The sequence below is a fragment of the Zophobas morio genome, unplaced genomic scaffold (assembly GCF_036711695.1).
Source record: "Zophobas morio isolate AGI-343-1 ecotype UQ-CSIRO unplaced genomic scaffold, CSIRO_AGI_Zmor_V1 ptg000023l, whole genome shotgun sequence".
NCBI lineage: Eukaryota > Metazoa > Arthropoda > Insecta > Coleoptera > Tenebrionidae > Zophobas > Zophobas morio.
The window spans coordinates 4,567,825-4,581,822 of record NW_026972128.1 but is presented as its reverse complement, the minus strand read 5'-3'; the positions used below and the strand labels follow the sequence as shown (position 1 = coordinate 4,581,822).

The following is a 13,998-nucleotide window of genomic DNA, read 5'->3' as shown; positions in this document are numbered from 1 at the left end:
TTACTACACAGGATGGGTGTATACTAATTCCAGCGAGTTTAAGAAGAACATCAAAAAAATCTGGGACCACGCTAAGGGATAGGTTAAATCCTGTTTGATGAAGGAATAGAAGCTGAATTATAACTGTAGCTGCGATAATGAAGGGTAATACGAAGTGAAATGAGAAAAATCGACTTAGATTTTCCCAAACCGGGTGTTCTTCAGAAATCCAAATTTCTGTTAATACAACTTCTGATTAGATCAGTATTGTAAAAACAGATAGATTCGTAATTCTCTGCTTTATTTTTCTTTGTAACAGCAATTTTTTTTTAAAGAAAAATGACAGAGAACGTCAGATTCGTGCTTAATACACTAATAAATTTGCTCTTGTGTACTAATAAAATCAGAGTCGACAATAATAATTTTTGTGTAATTTAAACTGTGTACCAGTGCGAGGTTGTCATTATTAAGGATCATTCTGGTTCAAAACTAATCACCTCTTTATCGGCTTTTATGTTTTTAAAATGTTTAGCTGAAGCATTTAAAGGTACCTATAATAGGAATACAATGTTAAATGTAAGGTTGCAGTAATAAAAAATATGTATTATTCAGTATAAATAATGTGTATTTTCGTTTAATACCTAAGTTCAAATAATACAATAAAAACCAATTAGAATCTAGCTGATCTGTTCACAAAAAGTGATAGAACTCTTATTAGTCGTTATTACACTTAAACTTAGCTGTTATATTCAGCTAACTTTGACAAAATAAAAGAATTTAAATAACTTGAAACTTTAGTGTAGAGACCATAGTTCTGGCTATTACAGTCCCTCCTATCACTGAACGAAGCAGGAGAAAGACTGGTGACTGCAGTAAGATAATATCTGCCATTATGTTTAAATACCAATCCTCCACCATCATCGCCTCTGCATATTGATTCTCCTGAAGCAACAATAATCTTTCAGCCTACTATTATTTAATCGCCGTGTTGAACGTACCCTTTCTCAAATATCCAGCACACATTTTGTCAGACGTAAGATACACCTCGAAGTCTTCTGGTAAATTAGTTCTACACTCAGATAAAGAAACCGAAGGCACTTTTAGTTCTTTCAGAACTGCTGATGCGATACTGGATTCATTACTAGTGTCACCCCATCCGGTCACCTAGATAAAAAATAAGAATAAATTAGTTTTAATATTAAAAATTATTATCTAACTTACGTAGCCCATTTCGCCTGTAGCTAGATTGTAATTTTGACTTACGTCTAAGCACACAGGCTGAATTCTTCGTGAAAGGGTAAAAGTTTTTTTAGACACTAATATGCCAATATCACTCATATAGTTTTGACTACTACCTTTATAAGTTTCGGGAACAAACATGGCTTTCACCTAAGAAAATTATATTACGGAAAAAACCTTTTCGGAATTCGAAACGGCAACGTACCTGTGATAATCGTGTTTCGGGATCTTCAATCTGACCATAATTTCTGTAGTATTTTCCAACAGCTATGATATAGTTGTTTTTGTCAAGTACTTTTCCGCCTTCGTCAGCAATGCAATGGGCAGCTGAAATTATATAATATGCAGGACACAAAATTAATATGTTGTGCGTACCTGTAACCACGATTCTTTGACTTATTAGTGAACCACTACATATAAATTCCTTCTGATCGTTGGTGTATAAAGCCACGTTCCACGGGTAATCTCCTTTGGTCACATTAGTTCCACCTACAATTAACTGAGTAGCTTCTACCGTTTTTTGGCCACAAACTGCAATCAAAATATATATTTTTAGTTGACGAATGGTAACGGAGCCTGTAGAAATGAAATTAATATATAACACACAATGGCGACATGCTGAAAGTTGATAGCAGATCAAAACAAGTTAGGTTTTGAATTTTTAATTGCGTCGACACAAACCAAATGTCAGGTCGTGTCCAAAAATATCGACAATACAAAAAACGATAGAACATAAGTTCAGTTATACAAAAATTAAAAACAGAGGAAACAGCACAATCCTATGTGTGTTAAAAATTTCAAATACATTCGAAACGTGTAAACAATGAAAAGTTCGATCAACATTTTAAACAGTTGGGACCGTTGTCAATACTTATTTGATCAACATTGGCCCGTTCACATACTTGGTTCACACTGGGGAAGTTGCTGGTCCCACGTACCATCGTTGCAAATATGAATGGGTCTTCTCTTTAACTGTGAATCTTCGTAAAACGGGGCACACCGAAATTTAGCGATACTGCCTTCAAGTGGTTCATTACAGTTTTCAATTTCTTTCTCCCTGTAGATACATGTAACTTTCATAGTTGCAGTATTTACTCTCGGTGGACAAATTTCTGCAAAAATAGAATAAAAACAACGACACTAAGTTGATCAACTTACACCATACTCAAGCAACGACCAGGTTCAGATGACCACTTATCTTTGTCACAATGTATTAAATTTTGACCATCCATCTTAAAACCTTTGTTACATTCGAGTTTTAAGACGGTCCCCACTGTTACTGACGATCCAGATTGAAGTACAGATCCTGCAATGATATTCCATTTTCCAGATTCGGGATGAGTAGGTAAAGTGCAACGGGTACTAACATTGAAATTTTTATCACAAAAGGGTTTTTTTTAACACCCAGGTTTCTTTACCTCTCAGATGATTCTGTAACAACTTCTGTTGTAGGTTGTGTTGGCGTAGTTGATCGGATTTCGACATCACAATTAAGAGGATCTTGACAGTCCAGACGACTAAATTTAAAAGAATCAGATTAATATTTGGTAAGCTGGGTATTCTACCAACTGAACTAATCAGACTGCTTATCATTTCTCGCGTACCAATATGTTATTGTACCACAGCAAATATTAACGTTTTAACACACGGTAACTTGATCGGAAACTGATGACTATATGGCAAATGCAAAAGGATAAGCCGTTAAAAACGTTTAAATTATGTTTACTATAGAGGTGCACAAGCTTTCGTCTTATTGTTGATTACTCTTCAGTGCTAAATGTTCTGTTCTAGAGTATTAGGGACAAACAGAAGGTCATCATAACACTCACGGTCTAAACCGAGCTTCCTTTTCCAGGATGAAGCTTTCAATGTAGTATGAAAACCTGGTGTAGAGAGTATATGTTTGACTGTTACAGCCACCATACGCCGATTCTGATTGGGGCGAAATGCTGACAATTCCGATAATGTAATAACGTTCTTTGTATTTGGCCACCAGACCTCCACCGCTATCACCTTTACACACAGAAGTGCCTAAAATTTCTACATCGATTATGGTTCCAAACAAATGCAAAAGTTTACTAGAATTTAAAAACCCAGCACACAACTTATCGTCAGTCATGTATTCGATGAGGTCTTCAGATAATTTTTCGTTGCAATCATCGTCGGTGATAAGCGGGACTTTTAAGTATCTAAGAGCATCAGAAAGATTTTTGTGTTCTATAGTGTAACCCCAGCCGCTAACCTACAAAGAAAATCGGGACTTTAAATCCGAAACTGACGCAAACTTAAAAGATTACGTAAGCATATTTCTGTCTGCTAGGATCTGCCAGCACTTGATGGCGCTTTGACTCCCACATAACACATATAGGTCGAACGCTGGCAGAAATGTCAAAAATTTTCGTCGTAACTATAATACCAACATCGCCAAAATAATGCTGAACCTGTGCCTTATACTGTCGAGGAATATAGGTGTCGTACACCTGAAATTGTAAACTGTCATGATGTTTTGCATATCGGGTTAAACATATCTACAGAAGAAAACTGTGCATCTTCAGCATCGTCCGGGTGATCGTATTTGCGAAAATATTTACCAACGGCAACTACGTAGTTTTCTTTTGGTAGCAGTTTGCCTTTATTATCTGTTATACAGTGTGCCGCTAAAAATTTGTTGTTTGTGTAAGTTATCTTCTTACTGCAGTGAAAAACTACCTGTTAGGACAACTCTCTGATTTAATAAGGTTCCACCGCAAAGTAATTCTTTATTAAACGCACTATATAATGCGACCTGCCAAGGGTACTCGCGTTTTTGTGTTTCATTTCCGCCAACAATCAGTGTGGGTTCTTTTCTAAGCACTGGTTGGCCGCATCCTACAAATTGATTTAATGTTACATCAAAGAACTTCCTTTTCACCTAAAGCAGAATGATTTGAAAAAAATTCGTTTCTTAGATAAATTATACAATTTAACTGACAATTTCATTGAGACTGAATACGAAAATAAATTTCTGGTCTGCACCACACTAACTGAGCATTCAAGCATCCTATGAACGGTGCGTTTTAAAAACTAATTTTAAGCTGTACTCGTAAAAAGGATAACATGTTCTAAAAAAAAACAATACATGGACAACTACAAACAGTGCGTTTCTCTCAATGTTCTTGCCTTCAAAAAAGTACGAAGATTGTAAATTAGCTTACAGGATACGCGGTTATTCAGAGAGATGTTACAAACTTACGTGGTACGCAGGTCGGCCAGCTACCAGACCATTTTCCGTTGGAGCATAAGCGAAAGGGATCTTTTTCTTGGCCCTGATTTTCGAAATAGCGAGCACACTGAAATCTTGCGATCGTTCCGTCAAAAGGATCAGCACAAGATTTTAACCTTTGTTCGTTGAAGGTGCAACTCACCGTCATAATAACAGTACTGTTTATCGTGGGACACGTGCCTAAAGACTTCGTGTCACTACAAGGCATTATTAATTACGAAATTCTTACGTAAACAATTCCCAATTTCGGGTCTCCACACTCCACGAATGCAGGTGACAATTTCGTGGGAATCGAGTTTATGATTTGTATCGCAACTCACTTCTAAAACTGTTCCCGGCGGAACCAGTTCTCCAGGAGGCTTTTGAGATGAAACTTCGTAAATAGTCCATCGACCAAATTCTGGGTACGGTGGAAGGGTGCAACTAAAAGAGAGGTTTCCTCAAATGATAACACGAGTTTATAAAATAATGTCACCTGGAGGGACGAGCTTGGCGCGATACTCTGGTATAGTTGGCGGTAATCCATTGGGTACAGTTGGAATCGCTTACTAAAATACAAATATAATTTAAACTTAAAACAAGATAGGTTTGGTTTCCTTTGTTTTAAGAAATAACGTATTATATTACTAAAGTTAAATTAACATTTGTATTGAGATTTGTTTTTCACTGACTTAGATAAGTTGTGGTCAGTTTGTGGTGGACTAGGTAGGTAATAAAAGCTTCACTATGAATACATCGTAATTTAAAAAAAAAAAAAACTAAAAGTCATAAATCACAAAAGAACATTAGAAAAAGGGGATCCAAACCCAGATCTGAAGCTAGAGAACTTAATCGCGATTAACGTATCTACTTACCCAAAATGCACAAACTAAAAACTTTGATGAAAAACAGGAGAGCACCACACATTTTAAAAGCATAAAACTCGTGATAAAAAACAAACAAACCGAAGAGAGTAGGTACGCAATTTTATTTACGGAGACCATCGATTCTCATTGCTGACATGTTTATTAGGTTTTCCCATAAAATATACAAGAATATTGAATCAAGTGGTAATTCCGGTAGTACGCAAAGTAACGATTAATATTTCAACACTCTGTCGAACTTTTTTTATTTAAGACTCTAATAAATAATATAATTAGTTAAGAACCTTTCACTTTTTTCGTACCTACTTATTGTTGACGATAATTTTTAAAATTAGAAACGATTTTTGATTTGACATTTGGCGCTAAGGTTCAATAAAACATCAGTTCACTATCATACATAAGCTAGAATGCAATAATATAATGATTGAAATCCTTGAAAAACCGGATTGAAATGAGAGTTACTCCAGAACGCAAAAACATAACCTGTGAATGGCGGTGTCTACACCTATAAGATACACGTTTCTAACTTGGGTATGGTAAACCCGAACACAAAATGATCGCAAACATTCTAACAGTCGTAAGAGTAATAGATAAGTCTTTTTTATAATAATGCCTCGGTATCTTAAACAATCAGGTTCATGACATCACCAGCAGGTTGTTGGGTAAGGAAGTCCGCGTCTGACCTTGAGAACCACCACTCTGTGTCAAAAGTTAAGTTTTATGAACTCATCGTAACGAAAAACCAACTTAATTAATTTTGACGGCTTGTGTACGATTTGAAGAATTTCCGTGGCGTTTTCACACGTACTTACTACGAGGGTTGTTCTGTTAATTCTTGGCAGTGGCCCTTTCTGCTGATAACAGGAACAATTGCATTAACTGAAAGCGCAATTTTTGACAGTTTACAGTTGAAATTTTGAGATGTTCTGATTAAAGCGTACGGAGAAATTTTTTTATTTTTATAAGTCATATATTGAGCAGTAACCCTTATGGAATTGTTTAGAAATACGCAGATTTGACATACTCTATCAGAGTCACCAAAATTTAATGGTAACTTTTAGCAATAATGGTCCTTCATTAGCTAGGGTTGACCATTGGTTTCGTACATTTAAATGTGCACTATGTACGCTAGAAAATAAACTTAGACCTAAACGACCTCCTCTACTTGGATGTCCTGAAAATGTTGGTGCTGTCGAAACGCCGTCTAACGAAAATCGAATAGGGAGATCCAGCAAGAGCTGATCCTCAATACAATCCATATCTTACCTCCAGCGATCACTATTTGTTTTCCATCATAAAAAAAATGCCTGATGCAAATCATTATTCCAAAAACAGAATTTTGTGACTGTTTTGTTAAATGGCTTCAGAGAATGAATATTGTAAGTATTCTGTTAAGTTAAGGGTGATTATTTATTTTTTTCGAAATGTCCATAGTTTTCTTGTAACTTAAAATTTACAGAACAGCCCTGGTATTATTTTAATTGTGTACCGGTAGGTCCTGATATGTGGTTTTTACATGTTCTTTCAAATGCTTATATACCATCTGGCCTTCATTTTCGTGCATGCACTTCAATTGTGATATAAAACAGTTCATAAGATAATTTAATGGTAAGTTTTCATCTTTCATTTCTTCTTATTTTTCCTTTAGGCCTGTTTGCCCAATAGGAGAAAGATAAATCTTCTATTGTTAATCTTTTTTTTTGGGGGTTTGTTGTAAAATTAGTGACACAATGATGATACGTTTAACGTCAATAGTTTTCGTAAAACAAATGTAAAGCAAATCTAGTGACCATTGACAACTTGAACACTGATGAAAAACAAAATATTCTAGGTAATAATAAGATACCGTAATAGTAATTTTTGCACTCATGACCTTTTTTGATAGCTTTCGCGCATTCACCAGAGTGCGGGAGGTCGAACTTCCCGCACACGTGCATTTAACTTCCCGTTGCCATGGTAACCTTAAAATACTCGGGTAGTGTCAACATTGTGACGTGTTGACGGCGCTGTCAATGGCGTTGTTTATAAATAACTCACAGTTAATCTCTTCAGTTTAAAGGTTTATTCGTCGCAAAAAATATTGTACACAACACGTTCGTGAGCCTGCTTCCCGCATTCACGCAAATGCGGCACTCCCTTCGGTCGTGCCTCAAACAAGCGTTCATGCGGGAAGCAGGCTATCCCGAACTAGTTGCGTAAATTACTATTTCAGATGTATAGGATGTTTTTGAGAGGTATGCAAAAAATACTGATAAATCCAACTTTTTTCATTGAATAAATCTCACAAAAAAACGTCCCATTAATGATTGAAGCAAATTTTTGTGTTGGTAATTCTGAATTATTGACATTCATAGAAATAAAGATCATATCAGAATGTGTGGGGATTCTCGTCTAACCTAACATAAGTGTTGTAGAAATTAAAAATACTATGTCTGAGAAATTGCTTCATCTGTTGAAAATATTTTTTTTGTTGTGGCTCTTATTACCCGTTTTGTCAAATTGTCAGGTATTACATTTTGTATGCGTTGCGCACGATTCGGGTGTAGGCTCTGTCCATTTAAAGTTCTCCCAACTCAGTTGGGGAAACCCCTAGTCGGTACCCTTATGCCCGGACTTTTCTTCCACGGTATTTAAAATTTCATGTTCAGCATTTAGTGTTTGGTTGGTTCTTTGGCGACTCCAGTCCGACATATGTTGACTAATTCTTCGATTTTCACGGAGAAGCTAGATAACGGCCTTGAAATTTCTATCGTCTGATAAATTCCGACTAGGGAAAGCTTCACCGTAGAGACTTCGAGTTTCAAGAACATTTCCGTGACCGAAGATACAATGGTAAATAATTCTGGGCTTTTTTTCGAAGCAAATCGAATTAATTTCATAATATTTCTACACTCATACGTTTGTGTCCTGAACTATACCCAGTAAAAATTTGTGTGTAAATTAAACTGTATCCGAGTGGAGTCGTCATCATTGAAAGCCATTGTAGTTCACATAAATCTGACGTTTCTTTGGTATTGTGTTGGAATTGTTTATAGATGAACCAGCCAAGGGTATAATGGGAAAGCTGATATATCTATAGGTATGAGGTAATAAAAAATTGTCGTTTTTAAATAAAAATATATGTAATTAAGTTTAAAAAATTGCAAATGACGTCTAGTACAGTCTTATGAAATATTAATTTTTAAATTATTATCAAACGTATGCCTGATATGAGAGTTTTCAGATCTTTATTAAAGTAAGAAGTAGAACTCAGCGTTTGTACTTGGCTAAATTTGCCAAAATAAAATTCATATAAGTCGAAACTTTAGTGTAAAGAGCATAGGTTTGAGTATCACAGCCTCCTGCCACAGTGGGTGAAATAGGACTTAAACTAGCGACTCCAGTAAGATAATATCTACCTTCATGTTTAAATACTAACCCTCCACCAGTATCACCTCTGCATATTGACTCTCCTAAAATAAGAATAATCTTTTAACATAATACCGTTATTTAATCACTATTTTGCACTTACCCTTTTCAAAATGTCCGGCACACATTTTGTCAAATGTTACATAAGCTTCGAAGTCTTCTGGGAAATTCTTTAGACATTCTGATGTAGAAACCGAAGGAACTTTCAATTCTTTCAAAACCTCTGAAATAGTTGAATTTGCAAGAGTGAAACCCCATCCAGTCACCTAAATAAAAAATAACAGTAGACTAGTTTTCACACTCATGATTAACGTACGTAGCCCATTTCGTTTGTAGCTAAAACATGGTTCTGACCTACGTCAAGGCACACAGGCTGAACTCTTCGTGAAAGTGTAAAGGGTTTTTTGGATACTAATATAGCCAAATCACCCAAGTAGTTCTGAATTTCGCCTTTATAAGTTTCGGCCACAAACATGTCTTCCAACTAAAAAAAAAAAACATGAAATGCGTTACAAGAAATACCTTCTTCAAACTTAAAACAGCAACATACCTCTGAAAATTGTGCTTCGTAGCGGTCTCGGGGGTCGTCAAAGTCATTGTAGTATTTTCCAACAGCTATAACATAGTTTTCCTTATCAAGCACGTTTCCGCGTTCATTTGCGATGCAATGGGCGGCTGAAATTGAATAATATATACATAAAAAATAATAAATGGATAAGTTCTGTATACCTGTGACCACGATTCTTTGACTTATTAGTGATCCACCACATATAAGCACCTTATTATTTTTGGTGTATAAAGCTACATGCCACGGGTAATCCCCTTTAGTCACATTATTTCCACCTACAATTAACGGGGTGGCTTCGATAGTTTTTTGGCCACAAACTGAAATCAAACAATTTTCAAAATAAATACACATAATAAAGCATTTGCAACATAGAAATGTTGATGTTTCGATTAATAAAATGTTCCCAGTACAACAGTAACTTACCGGGTTCACACTGAGGTAATGGCTGATCCCACGTACCATCGTTACAAATATGTACGGGTCTTCTCTTCAGTTGTAAATCTTCGTAAAACGGAGCACACCGAATTTTAGCAATAGTACCTTCAAGTGGTTCAGTACAATTTTCAACTTCTTTGTCTCTGTAGACGCATGTAACTTGCACAGTTGGAGTACTTACTCTCGATGGACAAGTTTCTGCAAAAGTAATATAAACCCAACAATACTACGTTGATCATCTGACGGCATACTCAAGCATCGACCAGGTTTTGGTGTCCACTTATCGTTGTCACAAAATATTAAATTTTGACCGTCCGCCTTAAAATGTTGGTTACATTCAAGTTTTAAAATGGTTGCCGATGGTACTGACGCTCCAGGTTTATAAGCATTTGTTCCAAGAGTACTCCACTTTCCAGATTCGGGATGATTGGGTAAAGTGCAGCGTCTACGTACATTAACATTTTTGTCGCTAAAGATTTTTTTACGACAAGCTACTTTACCTCCCAGATGGTTCTGCGACAGGTTCGGTTGTTGATTCTGTTGGTGGAGATGGCGTATCTGGTTGGATATCATCGTCACAATTAAGAGGATCGCGACAATCCAGACGACTAAAAAGGCATCAGACTGATTTAAAAATTTTAAGCACACCTCCGATTATTTGTAGGAAAAGAGATGGACATAGAGAAACGGTCAACAAGAGGAGCGTGGGTAAGGTACCTGCATTCAGCAGGATAGAACGCGTTTAACGCCTAACACCATCGGAGTCGCGGTATTATTTAACCAACAGACGTTACGTTATTTGTGCTAGTTAATATTCGTTCTGTTTTCGAATGTTAATATCAACAACATTAGCGGTCATCGCAGCTCGACTTTTAAAGGAAATTTTAAAACTCACGGCCTAAATCGAGCTTCCTTTTCCAGGATGAAGCTTTCAATGTAGTATGAAAATCTGGTGTAGAGAGTGTATGTTTGACTGTTACAGCCACCATTTGCCGACTCTCCTTGTGGTGAAATACTGACGATTCCGATAATATAGTAACGTTTGTTGTATTTGGCAACCAGACCTCCACCGCTGTCACCTTTACATACAGATATACCTAAAATTTCAACATTGATTATTATGATTCCAAAGAATTATTATTATTACTAGAATTTAAAAAGCCTGCACACAACTTATCATCAGTCAGATATTCGATCAGATCTTGGGTTAAGTCCCGATTACAATCATCGTCGGTGATAAGCGGAACTTTTATATATCTAAGAACGTCGGAAAGATTTCTGTACTCTGTAGTATAACCCCAGCCGCTGACCTACAAGAAACCACGATTTGAGTCCCCATAACTGACGTAAACTTGAAAGATTACGTAAGCGTATTTCTGTCTGCTGGGATCTGCCAACGCCGGATGGCGCTTTGACTCCCACATGATACATATAGGTTGAACACTAGCAGAAATGTCAAAAATTTTCGTCGTGACGATAATACCAACATCGCCAAAATAATGCTGAATGTGAGCCTTGTACTGTCGAGGAATATACATTTCGTGCACCTAAAAGACCAAAAATTGTAATCTATCAAAATTTTTGGCACATCGAGCTAAACATACAGAGGAAAACTGTGCATCTTCAGCGTCATCGGGATGATCGTATTGGCGAAAGTATTTACCGACGGCAACCATGTAGTCTTCCTTTGGTAGCAGCTTGCCACTGGCATTTGTTATACAGTGTGCCGCTAAAAATTTATTGTTTGTCTAATTGATCTTATTACAGCGAAAAGGTACCTGTTAAGATAACTCTTTGATTTAGTAAAGTTCCACCGCAAAGTAATTCTTTATCAAACGCATTATATAATGCGACCTGCCAAGGATATTCTCGTTTTTGTGTTTCATTTGCACCAACAATTAGTGTGGGTTCTTTTCTGAGCAATGGTTGACCACATCCTACAAATTGGTTTAAAATTATCCCCTGAAAAAAATGTTTGCAAGGGATGAACAGATGAATTTTGATTAGCCGTTACCATATTTATGACAAACTTAAATCTTATTCAAAATTTCAGAGCAGTCAATTTCGGAGTTTCTAAATTATAAAATACCAGTTTGAATTCTTTTCTGACAACCTACATGCGTAAGGTTAAAAGTTAGTGCGGATTAATAAACTACAGGTATAGACGCATATTATTCTGCATACTTTAAACAGCACTTGGGCAATAATTTTGAGGTGACATCATAAAACTTTTAGTGAGGCCAATAACTGGTGGGTTTTCCTCGTTTTGCTGGCTTTCAAGAAATCATGAAGATTAGAAATTAGTTTATGTGATACCCATGTGCGCGTTATTTTAACAAACTTACGTGGAACACAAGTTGGTAAGCTACCAACCCATCTTCCGTTCGAGCATAAGCGAAACGGATCTTTTTCCTGGCCCTGATTCTCGAAATAGCGCGCACACTGAAACCTCGCGACTGTCCCGTCAAAAGCGTCAGCACAAGATTTTAACGTTTGCTCGTTGAGGGTGCAAGTCACCGTCATAATAGAAGTACTGTTGATCGTGGGACACGTGCCTAAAGAATTATTTTCAATAAAATATATCTTCAAATTGGGAAATTCTTACGTAAACAATTCCCAATTTCAGGTTTCCATTGTCCACCAACGCAGGTGACAGTTTCGTATGAATCGAGTTTATAATTTTTATAGCAACTCACTTCTAAAACAGTTCGCGACGGTACCAATTCTCCCGGGGATTGTTGAGATGATACCTCGTAAATAGTCCATCGACCAAATTTTGGATGTGGTGGAAGAGTACAGCTAAAAGTAATTGGTTCGTTTAATGGCGACAGTGATTTTATAAAATAAAGTCACCTTGTGGGGCGAGCTTGACGGGATACTCTGCTATAGTTGGTGGAAACCCAGTAGGTACAACTAGAATCACTTACTAAAAGAAAAATAGAGTTAAATTAAAACTAATAATATTTGGTTTTTATCGTTTTAACAAACGACGCGCATTATGTGGCTAAAGTTAGATTCAGATTTGGATTTGGATGAGCATTTTGCTCACTTAAATTATTATAAATAGTTTGAGTTGGACCAGGTAAGTACTAAAAGCTTCTCACTTGAAATGAATATATCTTAAAATATTGAAAAAAACCTTCCAAAAGGGGAATCCAAATTCAGATCAAAAGCTATTTCGGTCTACACAGTTATAAGTATCTACTTACCTAAAATAGACAAACCAATAATTTTGATGAAAAACCGGAAAGCACCATACATTTTAAAAGCATAAAATTTGTGCAATTAACATTGAGTAAGTTTTCTGCACTATTTATATAAAGTTAATGCAGTAATCACGTTTCCTTTAATAAAATGATAACCCGAACAAAAGCCAAACACTTCGAACAGACTACACAATTTTATTTACGATGGTCATTCTTATTGCTGATATGTTTATTAGGTTTTCCCACAAGATATTATACGAGAATTTTGTTTGAGGTGGAAATTCCAGTGGCAATGCAAAATAACGGTTCATTCAACACACTGTCTTAATTTTATCGAAATTATCAATCACTGTCGCAAATAGCCAATCTTCAATCGATTGTAATCCCCAAAAATCAGACTCCTATTGAAGAATGCAAAAGTAAAACCTGCACAATGACCTTGTCCACACTTTTAAACTACACGTTTCTAACTCGCGTGTGGAAAACCCGCACAGTAAATCGCAAACACACATATCAATACACAAAAAAATCTGTACTATATTACACTAAAATACTTTAATCTCGTTGCTGGAGAACGATCAGAGAGTAATCAACTACCATCCAATGTGTCAGAGGACTCAGAGGTAACGTTATTTTATTATGAATCGAATTTGAACCGTAACGCAAGAATCAATGGCCGCGATTAAGCTTAACAGCATGCAACGAACTGATGGATATTTTTTATATCTTATTTCAAATACAGACGACCCATTTGGCCTTCACTTTTGTCCACGCACATCAGCAATGGTACAAAACAAGTTCTGGTTTGAATTCACATCACAATTTCATTTAGAACACTGAGGACCAAAAACGAGAAGATAAAGTGTGATCATGATGAAAAGTTACATTCCTACATGAAATTATACAAGTTTTGTGTTTAAATCGGTTTTTACGTGCTTTATTATAGAACAAAAATTTTAAACAAATTATTTTTTACAAAAAAATGCTCACTTTTTAGGCGACATTAATAAAATTACTGTCCAGGGGCTTGCGACAGTC

At 36.2% G+C, this 13,998-nt stretch overlaps 2 protein-coding genes across 2 annotated transcripts; both read right to left on the bottom strand.

Moving 5' to 3' along the window:
* Window positions 1-606: 606 nt before the first annotated feature.
* LOC135134313 (uncharacterized) lies at window positions 607-5,988 on the bottom strand. Its single transcript, XM_064062957.1, has 18 exons — window positions 5,650-5,988; window positions 5,335-5,599; window positions 4,956-5,028; window positions 4,710-4,903; window positions 4,451-4,660; window positions 3,928-4,086; window positions 3,751-3,875; window positions 3,516-3,698; window positions 3,298-3,460; window positions 3,048-3,249; window positions 2,637-2,735; window positions 2,384-2,580; window positions 2,121-2,330; window positions 1,594-1,749; window positions 1,424-1,545; window positions 1,201-1,368; window positions 978-1,143; window positions 607-921 (listed from the first exon to the last, which is right to left on the bottom strand). The coding sequence occupies exons 2-18, from the start codon at window positions 5,384-5,386 to the stop codon at window positions 716-718; spliced, it is 2,685 nt and encodes an 894-aa protein (XP_063919027.1). The 5' UTR covers window positions 5,387-5,599; window positions 5,650-5,988; the 3' UTR covers window positions 607-715.
* A 2,487-nt stretch (window positions 5,989-8,475) lies between these two features.
* LOC135134166 (uncharacterized) lies at window positions 8,476-13,670 on the bottom strand. The gene is made up of 17 exons (XM_064062786.1): window positions 12,964-13,670; window positions 12,608-12,680; window positions 12,360-12,553; window positions 12,100-12,309; window positions 11,533-11,691; window positions 11,359-11,483; window positions 11,119-11,301; window positions 10,902-11,064; window positions 10,650-10,851; window positions 10,255-10,362; window positions 10,006-10,199; window positions 9,743-9,952; window positions 9,481-9,636; window positions 9,302-9,426; window positions 9,068-9,235; window positions 8,855-9,017; window positions 8,476-8,795 (listed from the first exon to the last, which is right to left on the bottom strand). The coding sequence occupies exons 1-17, from the start codon at window positions 13,013-13,015 to the stop codon at window positions 8,593-8,595; spliced, it is 2,688 nt and encodes an 895-aa protein (XP_063918856.1). The 5' UTR covers window positions 13,016-13,670; the 3' UTR covers window positions 8,476-8,592.
* Window positions 13,671-13,998: the final 328 nt, after the last annotated feature.